The sequence below is a fragment of the Hypanus sabinus genome, chromosome 16, assembly GCF_030144855.1.
Source record: "Hypanus sabinus isolate sHypSab1 chromosome 16, sHypSab1.hap1, whole genome shotgun sequence".
Taxonomy (NCBI): Eukaryota; Metazoa; Chordata; class Chondrichthyes; order Myliobatiformes; family Dasyatidae; genus Hypanus; species Hypanus sabinus.
The window spans coordinates 8,725,249-8,746,653 of NC_082721.1; the positions used below are offsets into that span (position 1 = coordinate 8,725,249).

General features: G+C 42.9%; 1 protein-coding gene across 3 annotated transcripts in view; it reads left to right on the plus strand.

Annotated features, from left to right (window-relative positions):
• The window catches only part of LOC132405982 (uncharacterized), a 60,832-nt gene extending 40,704 nt beyond the window's left edge, over positions 1–20,128 (plus strand). For all 3 annotated transcript variants that reach the window (XM_059991074.1, XM_059991075.1, XM_059991076.1), the window contains 5 exons: positions 1,431–1,477; positions 5,862–6,009; positions 12,648–12,791; positions 15,510–15,586; positions 19,071–20,128. In XM_059991074.1, the coding sequence (XP_059847057.1) occupies positions 1,431–1,477; positions 5,862–6,009; positions 12,648–12,791; positions 15,510–15,586; positions 19,071–19,727 (1,073 nt within the window). In that variant the 3' untranslated portion in view covers positions 19,728–20,128. The remainder of the gene's footprint in view (positions 1–1,430; positions 1,478–5,861; positions 6,010–12,647; positions 12,792–15,509; positions 15,587–19,070) is intronic.
• Positions 20,129–21,405: the final 1,277 nt, after the last annotated feature.

Consider the following 21,405-nt stretch of genomic DNA (forward strand, 5'->3'; position numbering starts at 1 on the left):
GGGATTGGTCGTGGTAGGGCGGCACAATAACATAGTGGTTAGCACAACACTTCACAGTACCAGTGATCAGGGTTCATTTCCCACTGCTGTCTGTAAGGAGTTTGTACGTTCTCCCAGCGAACACGTAGGTTTCCTACAGGTGCTCCAGTTTCCTCCCACAGTCCAAATTCTTGCGGGTTGGTAGGTTAATTGATCACTGTAAATTGTCCCTTGATTAGGCCAGGGTTAAATCAGGGGATTGTTGGCGTGGATTGAAGGGCCAGAGAGCCTATACCCCGCTGTATCTCAGTAAATAAATCATTGTCACGTGTACCGAACAGTGAAAAGCTTGTCTTGCACACTGTTCATACCAATCAGATCATTACTTGGTGCATTGAGGTAGAACAAGGTGAACCAGTAACAGTGCAGAATAAAGTGTAACAGCTGTCGAAAAAAGTGCAGTGCAGATAAGCAATAAAGTGCAAGGTCACAATGAGGTAGATAGTGAGGCTAAGAATTCATCTTATCGTACCAGAGGCCCATCCAGGGGTCTGATAACCGTGGGATAGAAGCTGTCCTTTTTCTGGTGGTAAAAGCTTCAGGGTTATAGACAGGGCGTGTGTGTAGATGGAAGAACTTCAATACACAATAGATCTTTTTTCAGATTCTGCCCATCGAATTATTTCTTCTTTCCATTTTTTCCACAATGTTAGAACATAAAAGAGTAGAGCACAGGACAGGCCCTTCAGCCCCTTCAAGTTAAACTAACCCCATGATCTCTATTCGTCCATTGTCTGCCTGCTCATGTGTATACCTAAATGCCTGTTGAGCATTGCTGTCATACCTGCCAGTTAGCATTTCATTATCTTCTTCTCACATTAGTGTCCCTCCCGTTCCTCTTTTCCACACCCAGACTCATTGTTGTCATTGTACAAAACCAACAAGTGCAGAAAGTTGCAAACTCACCCAGCTCCATCATGGGCAGCAGCCTCCCCAGCATCATACATCTTCAATATGCAATGCATCAAAAAAGGTGCTATCGATTACTAGGACCCCCATTACCCAGGACATGCTCTCTTCTCATCGTGACCATCAAGGAGGAGATATGGAAGTCTAATGACACATTCAACATTTCAGGGACAGCTTCTTCCCCTCCATCGTCAGATTTCTGAACAGACAATGAACCCATGTACACTACCTTACACGTTTTTTGCTTTCTTTTTGAACGACTTAATTAATTTATATGTATTTCTTATTGTAACTTACAGTTTTCAATTATGTATTGCAATCTATCGTTGCCACTAAACAACATATTTCATGATATACTGGATGCCAGTGATATTAATTCTGATTCTGACAAGTGAAGTGATTAGAATGAAGTGTAATTTCACATAGGAAGGTCTCAGTACAGAATTTCCTGAGGTATTTAACAGCTCATTCTTTCATTACAGATGATCCTAGTTTGAAGACAAGTAAAAAGATCAGTGAAAAGTTAGATGTAAGTGACCTTTCATGGATTTTAGAATATTGCTTGGTGTACTGAGATAACACCGCTAGGCATTTGGGTGTAATGGTTATAGGGAACTCCATCATGGGCACTAACCTCCCCAGCATCGAGGACACCTACAAAGGGTGATGCTTCAAAAAAGTGGCAACAGTCATTAATGACCCCCAACAGCTAGGACATGCCCTCTTCTCATTGCTACCATCAAGAAGGAGGTACAGGAGCCTGACGACACACGTTCAATGTTTTAGGAACAGTTTCTTCCCCTCCACCATCAGATTTTCTTGCTCTCTTTTTGTGTATTTATATATATATATCTCAATGCCCTTCCCCTAACTACTCCCCTGCTGATCCCCTATCACTGACCCTCTCTAGTTACCCCTGGCCCCAACACCAATCTGAACAACCCACGACCACATAGCGGTTAGTGCAATAGTATTATAACTTGGAGCATTAAAGTTCTGAGTTCATTTCCAGCGTTCTCTATAAGAAGGTTTGTACATTCTTTCTGTGACTGCATCAGTTTCCTCCCACAGGCCAAAGACATACCAATTGGAAGGTTATTTATTCATTGTAAATTGTTCTATGATTAGGCTAAGATTACATAGGTGGATTGCTGGGCTTGTTGGATCAGAAGGACCTGTTCTGTGCTGTGTCTCTAAACACAATACATGGAACCTCCTCTCAACCCCCCAACACCAATTCTCAGCAACAACACAGAAGGCACTGGAGAAAGCGTTCCCGGTCGGTGACTCACGTACTGCGGACTTTGAGCTGCCTGAAGCCAGTTGTGAAGGCGCCTCTTGTGTTATTATGTGTGTAATGAACTGCAGTTCCCAGTGGGCAGTGCAGGCAGTTCACCCCGGGGCTGGAAGTGACGTCGGTGAGCTGGTCACACATGCTCAGGTCGAGCTGAAACCGTGAGCGGGTCTCATGAGATCGTGTGGAGCTAGAGCCATTGCAAGAGAGTCCTGTAAATAAATATGTGTTCTTGTTTTTATTTACTCTGTTTGCCTTTATTAAGAACAAACCTAACACCTCTTGGTGTCCCAGTGTCAATGCATCTATGGAAATAAATAAACAGTTAGCATTTCAGACCCGGCCCAAAATGTTAATTACTGTATGTACTCCTCTCCATAGTTGCTGCCTGACCTGCTGAGTTCCTCCAGCACTTTGTGTGTGTTGTTCTATATGCCGCTACATTTACAGAGCACTCACCACCACAGATATGGTGTGGAGTTTGGGGATCTAACTTGTGCAGATGTGGGCAGAAAACTGTATATCCAAAAAAACTGGTGTGAACCTGTTGCCAGAGAAATCCTAGGTCTGGCTCATGTGAAGAGTCCTGTCTTGTGAGATCCCACACAGTCTGATCTGCCCTGGGTTAAACTGGAACTGCATTACAAATATGTATGAAAGTACCAGCACAGTGCAATTCAACTTCCGTGTCCTTGTGATATTGTGCGTTCATTGTCATTGAGACTCGCGAAGTTGCAGATGCCAGAATCTGGAGCAACAAACAATCCACTTGAGGAACACAGTGGATTGGGCAGCATAAGTAGGAGCAGAATCAGGCCATTCGGCCCATCGAGTCTGATCTACTATTCCATCGGCTGATCTATTATCCCTCTCCATCCCAAATGTACAAACTGGAAGATTAGCTTTTCTACCATCAGGACCATATATCGAGAAAGATGTCAGAAAAGTCCCAGTAATATCATAAAGGATTCTTACCACCCTGCTCATGGACTGTTTGTCCCACTCCCATCAGGAAGGAGGCTATGTACCTTCCTCAGCAGGTCCACCAGACTCAAAGGCAGTTACTTTCACCCTGCTTTGAGGCTGATCAATACCTCCACCCCTTCACACCCCAACCACCACTGCTTTCCCATTCCCTGTCAGTCACCTTATGTGCAGACACTCTCGTGCCTAGCATCACTTTATGGACATAAAATCAATCTACGTATATAAGCTATCATATGTATTAATATTTATTGTTATTGTGTTCTTTATCTTATCATCTTTTTTTCTGTGTTGTATCAGATCTGGAGTAACAATTATTTTGTTCTCCTCTACATTTGTGTACTGGAAATGACATTAAACAATCTTAAAAATTCAGAATGTGAAGCCAAATCATATGGCTCCACTTCTCTGTAACAAATTGAATACATCAGAGGAAACCTGCCCACCTGTTTTAGAATGCAAAACAGTACAGGCCCTTCATCCCACAATGTGCCAACCTTTTAACCTACTCCACGATCAATCTAACCCTTTCCTCCCACATGGCCCTCCATTTCTCCATCATCCGTGCGCCAATCTAAGAGCCTTTTAAATGTCTCTAATGTATCTGCCTCCGCCGCCACCCAGCAGTGCATTCCAGGCACTTACCATTCTCTGTGCAAAAAAAAAACCTACCACGCACAGCTCCCCTAAAGTTAATAAACAGTGCCACCCTGGGAAAAAAGGAACTGGCTGTCTATCTATGTCTCTCATACTTTCATGGAACTCTATCAAGTCACCTCTCGTTCTCCTTGATCTGCTCTCCTGCGTGTGAAGTAGGAGGGAAACAATTCGGTTTTAAGCCAAACTCCACTCAGCGGAACACAGGAGTCTGGATGTAGCATCCGAGCTCCAGCAGCTTTATCAGGCAGCGTTTATATATACAATTGAATCTGAGACAGAAACAGCAAAGTTCCTTAAGTACTTCATAGAGCAACTTATGATGATTAAGTCACAAATTCATAAGATATTAGGAATATATGAAGCTAGACTTACATGTAAAATTATACATGACATGAATGAAAGAAGTTTTAAAGTATACAAGAAGATTAATATCATATAAGCATTCTTTTAATTACAAAGGACAGTCAAATACCATACTGATATTCTAGAATAAACATTTACATAATCATCTTCATGATTATTATTTCATATAGTCATAAAGCAAAACAGCCTGGAAACAAGCCCTTCAGCCCATCTTTTCCATTTTAGCTAGTCCCACACCGACCCTATCCGCATACTTCACTAGATCACTTTTCCACGTTGCCAAAATGCCTGCCACGACCACTCTCTGGCCCTATGGCACTACAATATAGTGAAATTATTATATAAATGATAGAATTATTGCTCGCAGTAAGAATTCTTACCCACATTTATTTTGCCTCTTTAAAAAGATTCTCCTTTATGAAAGATGAGTTGAACACTAATTCAGGTGGTTCTGAGACTTTTGAATTCTTGGCGTGGAATAGGCCCTTTGAGACGTGCCACCCAGCAACCCACTGATTTAACCCTTGCCTCATCACGGGGCAATTTCCTGTGCATGTCCTGATGAAGGGTCTTGGCCCAAAACATTGTCTGTTTACTTTCCTCCGTAGGTGCTGCCTGAATTGCTGAGTTCCTCCAGAGTATTGCATGCGTGTTTCCTCCGCACTCACCCATTCAGAGGTGTTGTGATTGTACATGCCTCTACCACTTCCCCAATAGGTCATTCCACATAACCAACCGACTGTGTGAAAACCTTGCCCCCTCAGAACCCTTTTAAAACTTTCTAAATCGTCTTTTTAAATCAAGATCAATAACTGTAGCTCGGCATCCTGGGATCTGCTTCCTTCATCAGCTCACCAGCCTCACCAGTATAAGAGCAACATGCAACTTTTACTTCCAAAATCACCATACTTGAAATATCACATTACTTTTAGTAACCACTGTGTCTTATGGTTATGGTTCACACCAAGACAGCAGATGGTGTGTTTGCTAATTGCCAGCTGCTGTTGGAGGAAAGCCCTTTGACTCGAGTGATTCCTCTCTCTCTTTCTCTTTCTCTTTCTCTCTCTCTCCCCTCTCCCTCTCTCTCTTTCTCTCTCTCTCTCTCTCCCTCTCTCTCTCTCTCTCTCTCCCCTCTCTCTCTCTCTCTCTCTCTCTCTCTCTCTCGATGGAGAGTGAGAGCCTGGCGGTCTTTGAAATGGTGGGGGGGGGGAGGCTTGGAGAAACGACGTGGAAGATCATAACATCGGAATAGTGAGTTCCTGGGAGAGAGGGGGCTACTGAAGTGCTGGTTAGTGGGATGCAGTTTTGAAGGACCCTGGATCAAGGACTCTTTGCCTACATGGTTGGGTGGAGGGGGTTGGTGCTTCTTGCAGGCCTGGGTGGAGGGCAGGGGGTTGATCTTTTACTGCTGCTTGTACGAGGGAAGGGGGAGCTTCAGGGATTTGATGTTTCCATCATTCATTCTATGGGGTCTCCTGTTTCGTGGTCATCTGTGAAGAGTATGAATTTCAGGTTGCATAGTGTATCCATTCTCTGATATTAAATGGGCCTTTGAAAGCTTTGATAAGAAGTTCTGCTGAGGTGGTGTAATTCACTTTTGTACCTTTTTCAGGACACAGAGAAGGAGAAAGATGAATTACAAATTGAGGAGATAAAGGCAGAAATACCTAAACACTCCAGGGATAGACAAAAAACACGGCAGAAGCCGAGTTCTGAAGCAACAAGGGAGGAACTACCCAGCAGCAAGAAGACTGAGGAAGGTAACATTAGACAGGCCTCACAATTAAATATAGGAGTGAAAAAATACTGAATAAAAATTGTTGTGTTACAATAAATTATAAATTGAAAATACTCGAAACATCCTGAATGGTGCAAATTTATATCAATTTTAACAACTAATAGGAGGAGGGTCCAAGTAGGAGACTGGCACAGTAGCATAGTGATTAGCACGATGCTTTACAGCGCCAACAATCACCATTTGGGATTCAATTCCTGCTGCTGCCTGTAAGGTGATTTTACATTTTCCCCATTACCGTGTGGATTTCCTCCCACAATCCAAGATGTACATGTAACTCTCGGTTCGGCTAGTGGCTCAGTCTAGAGGAAGACAGCCCTCGGCCTGGGCAAACTTAAGAAATCTCCTTTGGGTGGATGCTGCGCGATGCGTCCCCTGTTACAAATCAGCACCACGAAATAACAAACAGTACACAATATGCGATTAAATGATTGAGTTTTATCATTCTTAATTTGACAATATGGTTAGTAAAGAAACAAAAATAAAAGGGCCCATTCCCATGAAACAGTATAATGCACAAATGTTGGAGCTCACGGTTCCGTCCACTTGTTTACCGTCAACCTCCTCCGAGCATAGCCACCCCTCAGACCCTCACTCCAAGTCCACTCCATCCAGCGGTCTACCAACTCTCTCCCCAGCAAAAGACAGCAAAATCCCTGCTCCCAGACCCAAAGGAAGAACAACATGCCTCTCATTGGATAGCTCCACATTCCAAAGCCCCGTTATCTCTGCCCATAACCCAAACATTGCTGCTACAGAGAAACCATTACAGTGAAAACTTACTGCAGCTTACATACAGTTTAGTGAGATATGGGCATTCTATGTGGGTGCCAAAAATGTGGCGACATTTGCCAGCTGTCCCCAACATATGCTCGGAATGTGTATGTCATTGACGCAAAGCAATGCAGTTCACTGTATTTTTGATGTACATGTGACAAATAAAACTAATCTTCATTTTTTAAAAAAAGCAGATCCATGTGATTGTTAAACCCATGGGCCTGCTAATTTGCATACATAAAGTTACCAAGTTTAGGGTCTAGGCACTAATTAGACAACTTTTATTGAAAATTATCCTTGTCAGCTGAGGACAAGTGCCAAAACTTTCAAATGACACAAACAAATGCGACCGGAACTGAGCGAGCTGGGATTGATGGGCAGGGGTGTCCTGGTTTAGTAAGTGGATTCCCAGAAAACAGATTATTGCCGGGTATCATTGCAACTCTGGAATATCTTGTCACCAAGTTCCCAACCCCCCTCACTCAATTCCATTTCAGGGCCCTAACACGTGGGAATGGCAGCACACAGTTCCATCCTCTAAATGCTAAGAAGACAAGATCAGGTACGAGAGGGAAGGAAAATAGTTTAAAAACAAAAGTGGTTGGTTTCTGAAATGGAAGTCACTGGGAAATCTCCTCACTGGTGCTTGTGTATTGTGATGCACATGTCAGTGGAGCGTTCTCCTCCAAAGTTGGAGAAGCTGGACTTGATAAAGAAAGGCTAAAGGAAAGTTATTTCTCAGCAGACAAAGAACTGAGGTGAATTGGAATTGGTTTACTATTGTCACTTGCAGCAGCAAGGTACAGTGAAAAACTAATCTTGTGTACTATTCATTCCTATCAAATCATTGCAGAGCGCATTGAGATCATGATCATAATTATGTTTCATGTTGTGTATAGTAGGTGATCATGATCGATGACTCTGGTTGTGCTTGGCAACTCCTTCTACGAAAGTGGTTTGCCATTGCCTTCTTCTGGGCAGTGTCTACACAGATAAGTGATCCCAGCCATTATCAATACCCTTCAGAGATTGTCTGCAAGAACCTATGATATACACCAGCTGCTCATATGACCGTCCACCACCTGCTCCCATGGATTCATATGACCCTGATCAGGGGGCTAAGCAGGTGATACACCTCGCTCAAGGGTGACCTGCAGGCTCCTGGAGGGAAGGTGCGCCTTACACCTCCTTTGGTAGAGATGTATCTCCACTCCACCACCCAATGTTGAGGTAGAACAACGTAAATCAATAAAAGAGTGCAGAATAAAGTGTAACAGCTGCAGGGAAAGTGTCATGTAGATAGAGGAGAAGGTGCAAGATCATAAAGAGGTAGATTATGAGGTCAAGAGTCCATCTTATCTTACTAGGGAACTATTCAATAGTCCTATAATAGCAGGCTAGAAACTGTCCTTGTGAATGGTGGTATATGCTTTCAAGCTTTTGTATCTCTGCCTAATGGGAGGGGAGAGAAAAGCAAATGTCTGGGGTGGCTGGGATCTCTGATAATGCTGGCTGCTTTACTGAGGGAGGTGAGAACTATGGACAGAGACCATGGAGGTGAGAGTCATTTCTGTGTTGTGCTGAACTGTATCCAAAACTTCTTGAAGTTTCTTGAGGTCACGGTGATGCACCATCAATAACTCTCGGAGACGGGAGACAAAAGATAGGCTTTTATTGGCTGCAAACGTGACCACAACATCTTGGAGACTGAGGGAGGAGCAGTGCCCCTTTATACAGGGGTCTGTGGGAGGAGCCACAGGAGCAGTCAGCAGAGGGGCGTGTCCAGACAGGTATACACATAGTTTACCACACACAGGCAGAGATTCACTCGAAAATGGTGATTATACATCCATCTAGAGCAGGGGTTCCCAACCTGGGGGCCCGTGGACCCCTTGCTTGATGGTATTGGTCCATGGCATAAAAAAAGTTTGGGAGCCCCCGATCTAGAGGTTATCATGCATCCAGACAGAATGTTTTAATAAAATTTGGTGAAGATCTATGGGGAAAAATTTCTTTAGCTTCCTGAGGAAGCAGAGGCGCTGAGTGCTCTGAGTAAGATTGTCTCTATAGGCCAAAAGGTCATGAGAGGCACAGGTAGGGTGAATGCACTCAAGACTATTTTGCCCTAGGGTTGGAGAATCAGGAACTAGTTGGCATTGGTGTATTTCACCCTCAAGCAGCAAAACAAGAACACCCACCTTTCTCAAAAACTAAGGTGTGCATAAATTAGCCACCACACTTCCTGCAGTGCAACATTGAACAGCTGGCAATAGTTTCTCATTGGCTTGTCTGCCCTGTTGTGTGCAGATTTTCACTGATTCTATGGTGTTTCTTTGTATTTACTATGGATACCCACATGAAAATGAACCTCAGGGCCATATATATGGTGACATACACATAATTTGATAATAAACTTACTTTGAACTTCGACATTTTGGAAGGTCATACAAGTCACAATAGAATGCAACTCCTTCCTTTAGTTTCAGAGGTGACGACAACGAGCAGCACTGTTGTTACTTGGGGCAGATAGGAACACAGAGCAGAGAATATTAACGCAGTGTGGAGAGAATTGTGACCGTTTTATCACCACCTGAGGTAGAGGCACCAACGCACAGAATCGTGAAAGCCTTCAAGGGGTTGTAGACATCAGTAGCACTAGCCTCGCCACCATCAAGGCGATGCTTCAAGAAGGTGACATTAAGAACCCTCACCATCCGGGACACACCCTCTTCTCATTCCTACCATCAGAAAGGAAGTACAGGAGCCTGAAGAAACACACAATGTTTTAGGAACAGCCTCTTCCCCTCTGACAACACATTTCTGAACAATGAACCCACGAACACTACCTCACTTTTCCTCTTTGCACTATTTATCTTTCATAATTGTAACATTTCGTATTTTTTCTGTCTCACGCTGCACTGCTGCCAGAAAACAACAGATTTCAGGGCATACAGTATGTCAGTGATAATAAACCTGGTTCTGATTCAGATTCTGACATCAGATAGAACCGACTCGAAAGACTAAGTGGCCAATTCCTGCTGCTGATTTTGTACCCCTACCTGCACGTGAGGTTGTGTCGTGTATAATGCAGCTCAACAGGAAAGAATGCTGCTGTTAAATTAAGTAATTTAATTAATGATCTTTGATTGAAGCTCAGTGTGAAAGTACAACTACTGGATATTACCTGTTTTTTTAAAATTATTGAGTCGTAGGACACCACAACACAGAAACAGGCCCTTTGGCCCATCTAGTCCATACTGAACTATTATGCAGCCTTGTGCCGTCAACTTGCACCCTGACTATAGCTCTCCATCCATGTACCATTTCAAACTTCACCTAAGCATTGAAATTAAACCCACAGTCATTTCATTCCACATCACACTCACACCATCCTCTAAGTGAAGACGTTCCCCTTCAGGTTCCCCTTCAACATTTCAACTTTCACCCTTAACCCATGACCTCTAGCTCTAGTCTTACCCAGCCTGCGGGCTAAGGCCAGCTTGCATTAATCTTATCTATGCCCCTCATAAATCTGAATACCTCTACCAAATCTCCCTTCAATCTTCTACGTTCTAGGGAATAAAGTCCTGACCTATTCAATCTTTCCCTATAACTCAAGTCCTCAAGTCCTGGCAATATCCTTGTTAACTTTCTATGCACTCTTTCAATCTTATTGAAATCTTTCCTGTAGGTAGGTGACCATAGCTGCATACAATTCTCCAAAGTTGGCCTTACCAATATCTTATACAAGTTCAACACTACACTCCAACTCCTGTGCTCAGTACTTTGGTTTATGAAGGGCAATGTGCCAAAAGCTCTCTTTACAATCCTATCTACCGGCATGGCTACTCTCAAGGAATTATGGTGTGCATTCCTTCTGTTAAACTGCCCTCCTCAGCAGCGCCCTCCCATACAAAGTGTAAGTCCTGGTCGGTCCTCCCGAAGTACAACACCTCTCACTTGTCTGCTTTAAATTCCATCCGTCATTTTTATCAAATCAAATTACTTAAATTTTGGTGACAAGCCCAACAATTCTGATGCCTTCTCCATTTTCTGAATATATTATAGATAAAAGCATATCAATTAAGCACTTGTTATAAATTTTGCAGTCAATGAGTGACCAACTACTTCCCTGTCATCTTTTGATATTTGAATTTTATCTCCTTCAATAAGCAAAGCCTCTGACCTTAATGATAATTGATGAACTGCACTAGCAGCCCTAAAGCAAGTTCAAAGTTATAAACTGAACACTCACATGCCACAGTTATTAGCTGAAGCAGAAAACAATCAGACCAGTCTTCACATCACAGAGCTCATCTGGCATTAATAAATGATTGAAATGTCCCTTTTGGCAGTTCTGGCATGATTTGAATTTGTCAGTTATATTCAGTCCTCTAAACACTGCCTGGCCAGAGGCAAAGGAGTGAGATTTAAGGATTTAATTGAGTTTCTCTCATTGACAGTAGTAGCTAAAAATATTCTGGCAATACTCAGTAGTAATTCCCATTCCCTTTCTGACATCTCAATCCATGGCCTTCCATCGACGAGTCAGCTATCAGAGTGGAGGACGAACACCTCATATTCCATCTGGGCAGCCTCCAACCTAATGGCAATTTCTCTCCCCCCCCCACCCTTTTTTCTGTTCTCATTTTAGCCCTCTCCCTTTTTTCACTTTCTCCATTCCCCATTCTTGTTCACCTCTCATCCCTTCTCTTCTCCTCACCTGCCTATCACCTCCCTCTGGTTCCCCTCCTCCTTCTCTTTATCCCATAGTCCACTCTCCTCTCCTATCAGATACTTTCTTACCACCCATCACCTGCCAGCTTTTAACTTCCTTCCCCCACCCACCCATCTTCCCCCTCACCTGCTCTCGCCTATCAGCTGCCAGCTTGTTACCTTTCCCTTCCCCTCCCCTTCTCCCCTGTTCCTTCCCAGTCCTGGGATACACAGGTTCAATCCTGACTTTGGGTGATATCTGTAAGAAGCTGGCATGTTCTCCTTGTGGATTTTCCCTGGGATCTCTGAGTTCTCCCCACATCACAAAGGCATTTGGGTTAGTAGGGTTATTTCGACACTGCAAGAGTGAGAAAAGGCGAGTTAATGGGAATTTTGGATGAATAAAATGGAATGAATTTATACTCAATGGCCACTTTACTAGGTAGACCTGTACACCTGCTCGTTAATGCAAATATCTAATCAGTCAATCATGTGGCAGCAACTCAATGTGTAAAATCATGCAGACATGGTTATTCAGACCAAACATCTGAATAAGGAAGAAATGTGATTTAAGTGCCTTTGACTGTGCTATTGCTGCCAGACGGGGTGGTTTGAGTATCTTAGAAACTGCTGATCTCCTGGGATTTTCATGCACAAAAGTCTCTAGAGTTTACAGGGTGTGGTGCAAAAAAAAACAAAAAACATCCAGTGAATGGCAGTTCTGAGGGTGAAAATGCCTCGTTAATGAGAGAGGTCAGAGGAGAATAGCCAGATGGGTTCAAGCTGACAGGAAGGCGACAGTAACTCAACAATCACGCGTTACAGCAGTGGGGTACAGAAGACAACACATCAAACCCTGAAGTGGATGGGCTACAGCAGCAGAAGATGATAAACGTTCACTCAGTGGCCACTTGATTAGGTAGAAGAGGTAGGTAATAAAGTGGCCACTGAGGACAATTAAGGGTTTGACAATGGGGTTGGGAATTCAGTGGGCGATGGTTCTGCCGCCATGGTGTATGACCATCCACGTGAAAGAAAGTAATAAGAAAAAAGTGGAAAAATAAAACATTATTTTGTAAATAAAATATTTTTCCGTGTTTCCTTTGCCAGTGAAATTGAAAAAAGTGGCTGTTGAAAAAATTCAGGCAAAGTACGTTGGTGAGGAGGACCCTTGGACACAGATCACCTTGAATAGGTGCATCATTGCTGCCGCCGCTATTGTGGTTATCAGCATGGGCATCCAAATGATTGTTGGTAAGTGCCATCGCTGGGTGGTACCTCTGGAATCCAAACAAAGAGTTAAGTAATGGATGGAAAGGGAGTTCAGAAATAATCCTCGTCCCATTCCAGGGAGGATGTGGGGAATTTGGAGAGGGTGCAGAAGAGGTTTACCGAGATGCTGCCTGGATTAGAGAGTGTGAGCTGTAAGGAGCTGTACACAATCCTGAGTTGATTCCTCTGGAGGCTGAGGTAAGATCTGAAAGAAGATGATGAGAGGCAGTGGATAGGGGAAGACTGTTAGTCTTTTACACAGGTTATAAATGTCAAGTACTGGAGGGCGTGCATTCAGGTGAGAGTGGGAAAGTGCCTAGGAGGTGTATAAGGGATCTTTTTACCCAGAGACTGCTGGGTGCCTGGGGATAGTGATAAAAGCAGAAGCAACTGTGTTGTTTAAGAGGCAGTTGAATAGACACATAACTATCTGTGCACGATGGCATAACTCAACTATGGTGCTAGAAACCAGGGTTCAATTCCCGCCACTGTCTGTAAGGAGATTGTATGTTCTCGCCGTGACTGTGTGGGTTTCCTCCGGGTGCTCTGGTTTCCTCCCACATTCCAAAGAGGTAGCAGTTAGAAGGTTAATTGGTCATACGGGTGTAATTGAGTGGTGTGGGCTCATTGGGCCAGAAAGCCTTGCTATCGCACTGAATCTCTAAATAAAAATAAAACAATATGCAAGGAATAGAGGTTTATGTGCAAACAGAAGAGAATTGTGGTTGGGTTGAGTTGTTCTCTGATTTTGGCAATTTATTTGCAAACATTTCATTACCATGCAAGGAGACATCGTCAGTACGCTGTTGATTGCGGTGTGTTCTCTGAATGCTTGGCCTTTATATACTTTTCAATCACCTGATTGGACGTCATTTCTGAATCTCATTTGTGATGTGGGGAGGAAATCTTGTTGCTGATTGGCTGGGTAGCAAACGTCCTATGTTGTGGTCTGGAACTTGGCCCCACATTGGTTCATAATTACTTTTCCACAAACCATTCTGTAAAGACCTCAATCATATTTATCAATGCAAGCAAAATTCCAGGTGACATGAAGTTCACCACACAGCCAATGGGTGACAAGATTTCCTCCCTACATCACAATCGAGTTTCCAAAATAACATCCATCAGCAGATTAAAAAGTATGTAATGGCCAAGCATTTGGAGGACACAGCACCATCAACAGTGCTTTGATGACGTCTTCTCCCATGATGATGAAATATTTATAAATAAATTGCCAAGATTGGAGAACAACTCAACCCAACCGCAATTCTCTTCTAGAAGAGAGTTATTTAAATTTGGTATCATGTTCAGTACAGGCATTGTGGGCCGAAAGGCCCTGTACTGTTCTACGTTCGTAGTAATTTTTAATCTATGTGACGAGTGAGGAAAGGACTAACTCCTGCATGATTGACATCCATTGTTACCAAATGTTTTGTTAGATGAAGTGTAGTCGATGATTGGAATGGGCCAGATATTCTCAGGCAGAGAACGTCACCAGAAAGAATGACACTTGACAATTGTTTTTTGCCCACTGGGCTCTGCATCAGTTGCACTGGTATGTCTGAAGTTATGTATAACCTAGACCAGATCATGGTGGGAATTATTACCAGATGGGTTTTTATGCCAGTCCTGCGCATACATCACTGACACTAACATTCCAGTCCAGTTTTATTTAACTCAATTTGGTACTGGAGCTGTTTTATTATTATCACACAGAACATAGAACACTACAGCACATTACAGGCCCTTCAGCCTGTGATGACATTTTAGCCTACTCTCACATTAATCTACCCCTTCCCTCCTATACAGTCCTCCATTTTTCTATCATCCGTTAAGAGTTTCTTAAATGTCCCTAATGTATCTGCCTCTACCACCACCTCTGGGATGGCATTCCATGCACTCACCACTCTCTGTCTAAAAAAACTTAACTCTCACATCCCCTTATACTTTCCTACAATCGCATTAAAATTAAGCCCCCTTGTATTAGTCATTTCCACCCCGGGATAAAGTGTCTGGCTATCCACAAGATCAATGATTCTTATCATCTTGGAGACTCTATCAAGACTCTGCTCATTTTCCCACTCCAAAGCAAAAAAGCTCCAGTTCGTTCAGCCTCTCCTCATAAGGCACGCTCTCTAATCCAGGCAGTATCCTGCCTAATCTCCTCTACACTCTCTCTAAAGCTTCCACATCCTTCTTATAATGAGGTGACCAGAACCGAACACAATACTCGGTGTGGTCTAACCGGGGTTTTATACAGCTGCAACATTACTTCACGGCTCTCGCACTCGGTCCTCTGACAAATGAAGGCCAACGTGTCATACGTCTTCTTAACCACCCTATCAACTTGCAAAGCCACTGTGAGGGATCTATGGACATGGACCCCAAGGTCCCTCTGTTCCTCCATACTGCCAAGAATCCTGACATTAACCTTGTATTTTGCCTTCAGGTTTGACCTTCACAGGTTTCTGGGTTGAACGCCATCTGCCACATCCCAGCCCAGCTCTGCATACCATGACTGTCCTATTGTAACCTATATATACTATATTATCCACAACACCCACAACCTTCGTGTCATCTGCGAACTTACTAACCCACTTCCTCATCCGAATCATTTAGAAACATCACAAGTGTGGACAGAGCTTGACACAACTAGATGGTGTCTACAGTTTTTGCCTCATGTAGGTGATCTGTTTGCAGGTATTTTTGACGTAGATGAAGCTTCAATATTGGTGTACACTGACAACAGCTTCCTTGATGATGAAGAATTAAAATTGGTAAGAATAACTCTACACTTTTACTAAGAAAATAAAAGTTTATGTCTTAAGTTTTAAAAACTCATTTGCAGATATCAGCAATGAACTGTTAAGATTTTAATTACTTATGGTCATACTATCATAGAACACTACAGCACAGAAGCAGGTCTTTCAGCCTGTCTAGTTTGTGCTGAAATATTATGCTGTTTAGTCACATCGAACTGCACCAGATCATAGCCCTCCGTACCCCTGTCATCCACATGCCTGTCCAAATTTCTCTTAACTATTGCAATCAAGACCGTATTCAGCTACCAGCTCCTTCCACCCTCACACCACCTTCTGAGTAAAAAGGTCATAATGTATTGGCATACGCCGCAAGCTGATTTCTAGCAGAAAATCCTCAACGTGTAATAAACTTTGTTTAAATGTGATTTCTTAGTAAATACCTTTGAGCCTATAACAGACACAGTCCGGATGGGCCAAAAAGCCTATTTCAGTGCTGTGTTGCTCTGTGATTCTCGAAAACAATTCAAGCAATCAGGCTACTAATTAGAATTAAATTTTATTTAATTGATTAAGTAAGGCACAGGAGACTCAGGACTCACACCACCAGATTCAGGAACTGTTATTACCCCTCAGCTATCAGGCTCTTGAACCAAAGGAGGTAACTTCACTTGCCCCATCACTGAACTATTCCCACAACCTATGTGCTCACTTTCAAATACTCTTCATCTCATGTTCTTGGTATTTCAAAGTTCAAAGCCCGAAGTACATTTATTATCAAAGTACGTATACATCATACAACCTTGAGATTCATCTTAATTTATTGTTTGTTTGTTTGTTTGTTTATTTATTTATCTATCCTCTTTTTGTATTTGGACAGTTTGTTGTCTTTTGCACACTGGTTGTTTGTCCGTCCTGTTGGGTGCAGTCTTTCATTGGCTCTATTGTGGACATTGGATTTACTGAGTGTACCCATAAGAAAATGAATCTCAGGGTTGATATGGTGACGTCTATGTACTTTGATAATAAATTTACTTTGAACATTGATTAAGGTTTCATTGAACCACGAACACATTACTTAAATAGAATGTACAGACTGCTGATTCATATTTCTGGACAAAGCGTGACACATGCAACCACCTTTTCCACCTACTCAAAAGCAAAAACACTGGCTTCATCTTGAAAACCCTCGAAAGTAAAAACAAATGTACAATTCCACCTAGAATATAACTTGTTCATTTTTTAGAAGAATGAGGAAGGATCTCATTGAAATCTACTGAATATTGAAAGGCCTTATTCGAATATTGAATACTGGATGTGGAGAGGAGTCCAGGACCAGAGGGCACAGCCTCAGAATAGAGGGACATCCATTTAGAATGGAGATAAGGATGAATTTCTTCAGACTGAGGGTGGAAAATCTGTTGAAATCATTGCCACAGACAGCTGTGAAGGCCAAGTCATTGAGTATATTTAAAGTGCAGCTTGATAGGTTCTTCATCTAGTTTAAAATCTGTATTTGGAAAAATGCTTGAAGCTATCATTAAAGAAGAAATAGTGAGGCAATTGGAAAGAATTGGAACCATCAGGCAGACGCACCATGAGTTCAACAAAGGCAGGTCCTGTTCGACACACTTACTGCACTTCTTTGAGGATACAACCATCGCAGTGGAAAGAGGGGCATAGATGGACATTATTTACTTGGATTTCCAGAAGGCATTCGATAAGGTGCCACATAAAGGATTTATCCATAAGATAAGGATGCATAGAGTTGGGGGTGATGTATTAGCATGGATAGAGGATTGGTTAACTAATAGAAAGCAGAGAGTTGGGATACAAGAGTGTTTCTCTGGTTGGTAATCAGTGGTGAGCGGTATGCCACAGGGATCGGTGCTGGGCCTGTAACTGTTCACGATATACATTAACGATCTGGAAGAGGGGACCGAGTGTAGTGTATCTAAGTTTGCTGATGATACTAAATTGAATGGAAAAGCAAATTGTGCAGAGGATACAGAGAGTTTGCAGAGAGATATAGATAGGTTAAGAGAGTGGGCAAGGGTCTGGCAGAGGGAGCACAATGTTGGTAAATACAAGGTCATCCACTTTGGAAGGAAAAATGTGTGTGTGGCATCCGTCGGTCTCGAGAGACCATGATCTGCGCCTGGAGTTTTCAGGGCGCAGGACTGGGCAGGGTTGTATGTGAGACTGGCAGTTGCCCAAGCTGCAGGCCTTCCCCTCTCCACGCCACCGATGTTGTCCAAGGGAAGGGCAGTAGGACCCATGCAGCTTGGCACCGGTGTCGTCACAGAGCAATGTGCTGTTAAGTGCCTTGCTCAAGGACACAAACACGCTGCCTCAGCTGAGGCTCGAACCAGTGACCTTCAGGTTACTAGTCTGATGCCTTGCCCACTAGGCCACGCGCCAACAGAAGGAAAAATGAAAGAGCAGATTATTATTTAAATGGTAAAAAGCTGCAGCATGCTGCTGTGCAGAGGGATTTGGGAGTGCTTGTGCCTGAATCACAAAAGGTCGGTTTGCAGGTTCAGCCGGCTGTCAAGAAGGCAAATGGGATGTTGGCCTTCATTGCTAGAGGGATTTAATTTAAGAGCAGGGAGGATATGCTGCAACTGTACAGGGTACTGGTGAGGCCGCATCTGGAGTACTGTGTGCAGTCCTGGTCTCCTTACTTGAAAAAGGATAATAGCTTTGGAGGTGGTGCTGAGGAGGTTCACCAGATTGATTCCAGAGATGACGGGGTTAGACTAAGAGGAGAGATTGGGACTATACTCACTGGAATTCAGAAGAATGAGAGGAGATCTTATGGAAACATATACAATTATAAAAGGGGGAGATAAGATAGAGGCAGGAAAGTTGTTTCCACTGATAGGTGAGACTAGAACTAGGGGACATAGCCTCATGATTCAGGGGAGTAGATTTGGGAGGAACTGCTTTTCCCAGAGAGTAGTGAATTTGTGGAATTCTCTGCCCAATGAAGCAGGAGGCTACATCAATAAATATATTTAAGACAAGGTTGGATAGATTTTTGCATAGAAGGGGAATTAAGAGTTATGGGGAAAGGGCAGATAGGTGGAGATGAATCCACGGCCAGATCAGCCATGATCTTATTGAATGGCGGAGCAGGCTTGACCGTCAAGATGGCCAACTCCTGCGCCTCTTTCTTATGTTCTTATGCTCTTGATTAGTCAGGGTGTCAAAGTTTGCGCAGAGAAGGCAAGAGAATGTGGTTGAGAGGGATAATAAATCAGCCATGATAGAACAGCAGAGCAGACTCGATGGTTCGAATGGCCTAATTTTGCTCCTGTGTCTTATGGTCTTTTGGCCTTATTTCCTTCACATTAAGTTTCTGGTTCTAGAATCAAATAAGATGATACTGTAAATTCAGTTGCATAATGGTGATTATTTTCCTTCCATACACTGCATCTTGCTTAAGTTATCTAAAGTGAAGTATGCCAAGGAGCTATGACCATGTTTTTATTTTCATTAGGCAGAAAGGACTGTACTCAAGGATCAGGGACTGACTTCAGACACTGAAGAATCTGTGAGTGAACTCAGGGAGTTTCCTCCTCAGACTCCTGACAGGCCTGAGTTGAAGAAGGCACACGGCACCCAGAAGGGAAAGACAGGAGGCTGCAGAACTGAAATGGACAATAAAAAGCAGATCTCTCCCCACGCTAAAGAGATCAGAAGTGTTAAAAGTGGTTATAAGCCAAGAGAAAAAGACTCAGAAGCCAGGTACAGTAAGGACAGAAAAGATCACAAGATTGAGGCTGTAAAGAAGGAGGAAAAGGAAGACAAACACGGGGCCCACCTTGAGCAGCACTTCAAAGACAGGGACATCAAGAAGCTCTCCAAGGCCAAAGAGGGATGCGATAAAGGGAGTAAGCTTAATCAGCACCACTTTCCAAGACGACACGAGAAAAATGTTAAACAAAAAACATCTAGCAAACACCAAGGCCATTATGTAGACTTTGAAAAGCACAAGTACTTCTTCAAGCAGAATGGCAACAAAAAGCAGGATTACAGAATTCATAAAGAATATAATAAGTACAGGATTGGCAAGCATGGTAAACATTATGGAATTGAAAAACTTTTTAAGAAGAGTGGTATGGGAAAACATTTTGGTAAAAATAAAATAAAGTAGAAAGTATGAATAGTTCAGTTCAGGCCAAGCTATATACAGTACAATCATTTTGTGTAGAAATATTCCCTTCATAGAGTAAAAATTCTAAGCAGAAATATATTAGTGAAGTTTAACATTTCTAAGTGAAGTACATTGCTGCTGCACCAAATAACACTCTCCTTGTAAAGAATAACGCTGGATTGTGAAGTTAAATTGTTTTTAATAAAATACAGTCACAAAGGTGTTTTAGTCATTTAGCGATAGAGCCGTTCGGGAATTAGTAACTGCAGCTGATCTCCACTCTGGAACAAGGACTGAAGAAGGGTGGGAAACAAATGGTTTAAATTCCTGTAGCCGAAACTACATCTATAGTATCATAAATTATTCTACAGGTATGTGTTTTTGTGCTCTCATATTTTAATAGCGGATTAAACAAAGTGTATATTCTGAGTAATGCCCCATTTCTCTTCCTTTTAGTGCACTTCTCTCATAGAATTAAGATTACAGGGTAACATTGTATTGTAGCATTGGACAGCCAATGGATAGGAATAACTGGGTGCTGCGTGGTTCTGATAAGTGCACATTTACATTGCAGGGATACAGGCGATAAATATGTGAATGATTTTATTTAGAGATAGTGTGGAATAGGCTCTTATGGCCCAACAAGCCCAGCAACCTACCTATTTAAACCTAGCCTAATTACAGGACAATTTACAATGTCCTATTATCCTACTAAATGGTACATCTTTGGAAGGTGGGAGGAAACCCATATAGTTCAAGGGGAGGAACGGACTCCTTCCAGACGGCGTCAGACTTGAACTCCAAACTCCGAAGCACCCTGAGCTCCAGTGGTGTTGCACCAACCAGTACACCACCGTGCCAAATAGTCCACTTCCACTGGAGACTGCTGCACTAAGCATGGAGGTGTGCAGGAGCAAGAGAGTGATCTTTCAAGTTGAGAATGATGTTCTGCAAAAGGGTTGTCTATTAATGGCTCCTCATGTGGCTGTAGAGGCCCATCTACGATCCAGATACTCTGGGCCAGTGCAGACAAGACTAAGTGGTGGCTGCGGTCAGTGGCTAAGTCTTTTGCTTGTCTACTGTCTCCTTTCACAGCTGCTGCTTGTTCTCTTTGGTACAGCAGAGGTCACTCTCAAATAATGCAGCTCCCCCTTCAATAGATTTCCTCCAGGTTTATCTATCGAGTGCAATGTCTTCCCAGTTTCTAGAAGTAATATGGAATTTCTTCAGGCTGATTTGAGTGTTATCTTTGAAGCATTTCCTTTGCCCACCAGGGACTCACTGACCTTCCTTCAACTTTATCAGGTTCTTCCTGCACCTGATAAGAGGCCACTGAGTGTACGTTCATGGTCACTGTGGATGTAGCTGACTCGGTTCCAGGTTTGATAGGCCGTGTGTTTAGAGATGTTCTTTTGTACACCGCTCTTGTAGCACATTTGAGTTACCGTCACCTTCCGGTCAGCGTGAATCAGCCTGGCCATTTTGCTCTGACCTCTCTCACGTACAAGGCATTTTCGCCCACAGAACTGATGCTCAGTAGATGTCTTTAGCTTCTCACACCATTCTCTGTAAACTCTAGAGACTGATATGAATGAAAATCCCAGGAGATCAGCAGTTTCTGAGATCCTCAAACCACCCCGTCTGGCACCAACAATCTGTCAAAGCCATTTCGATCACA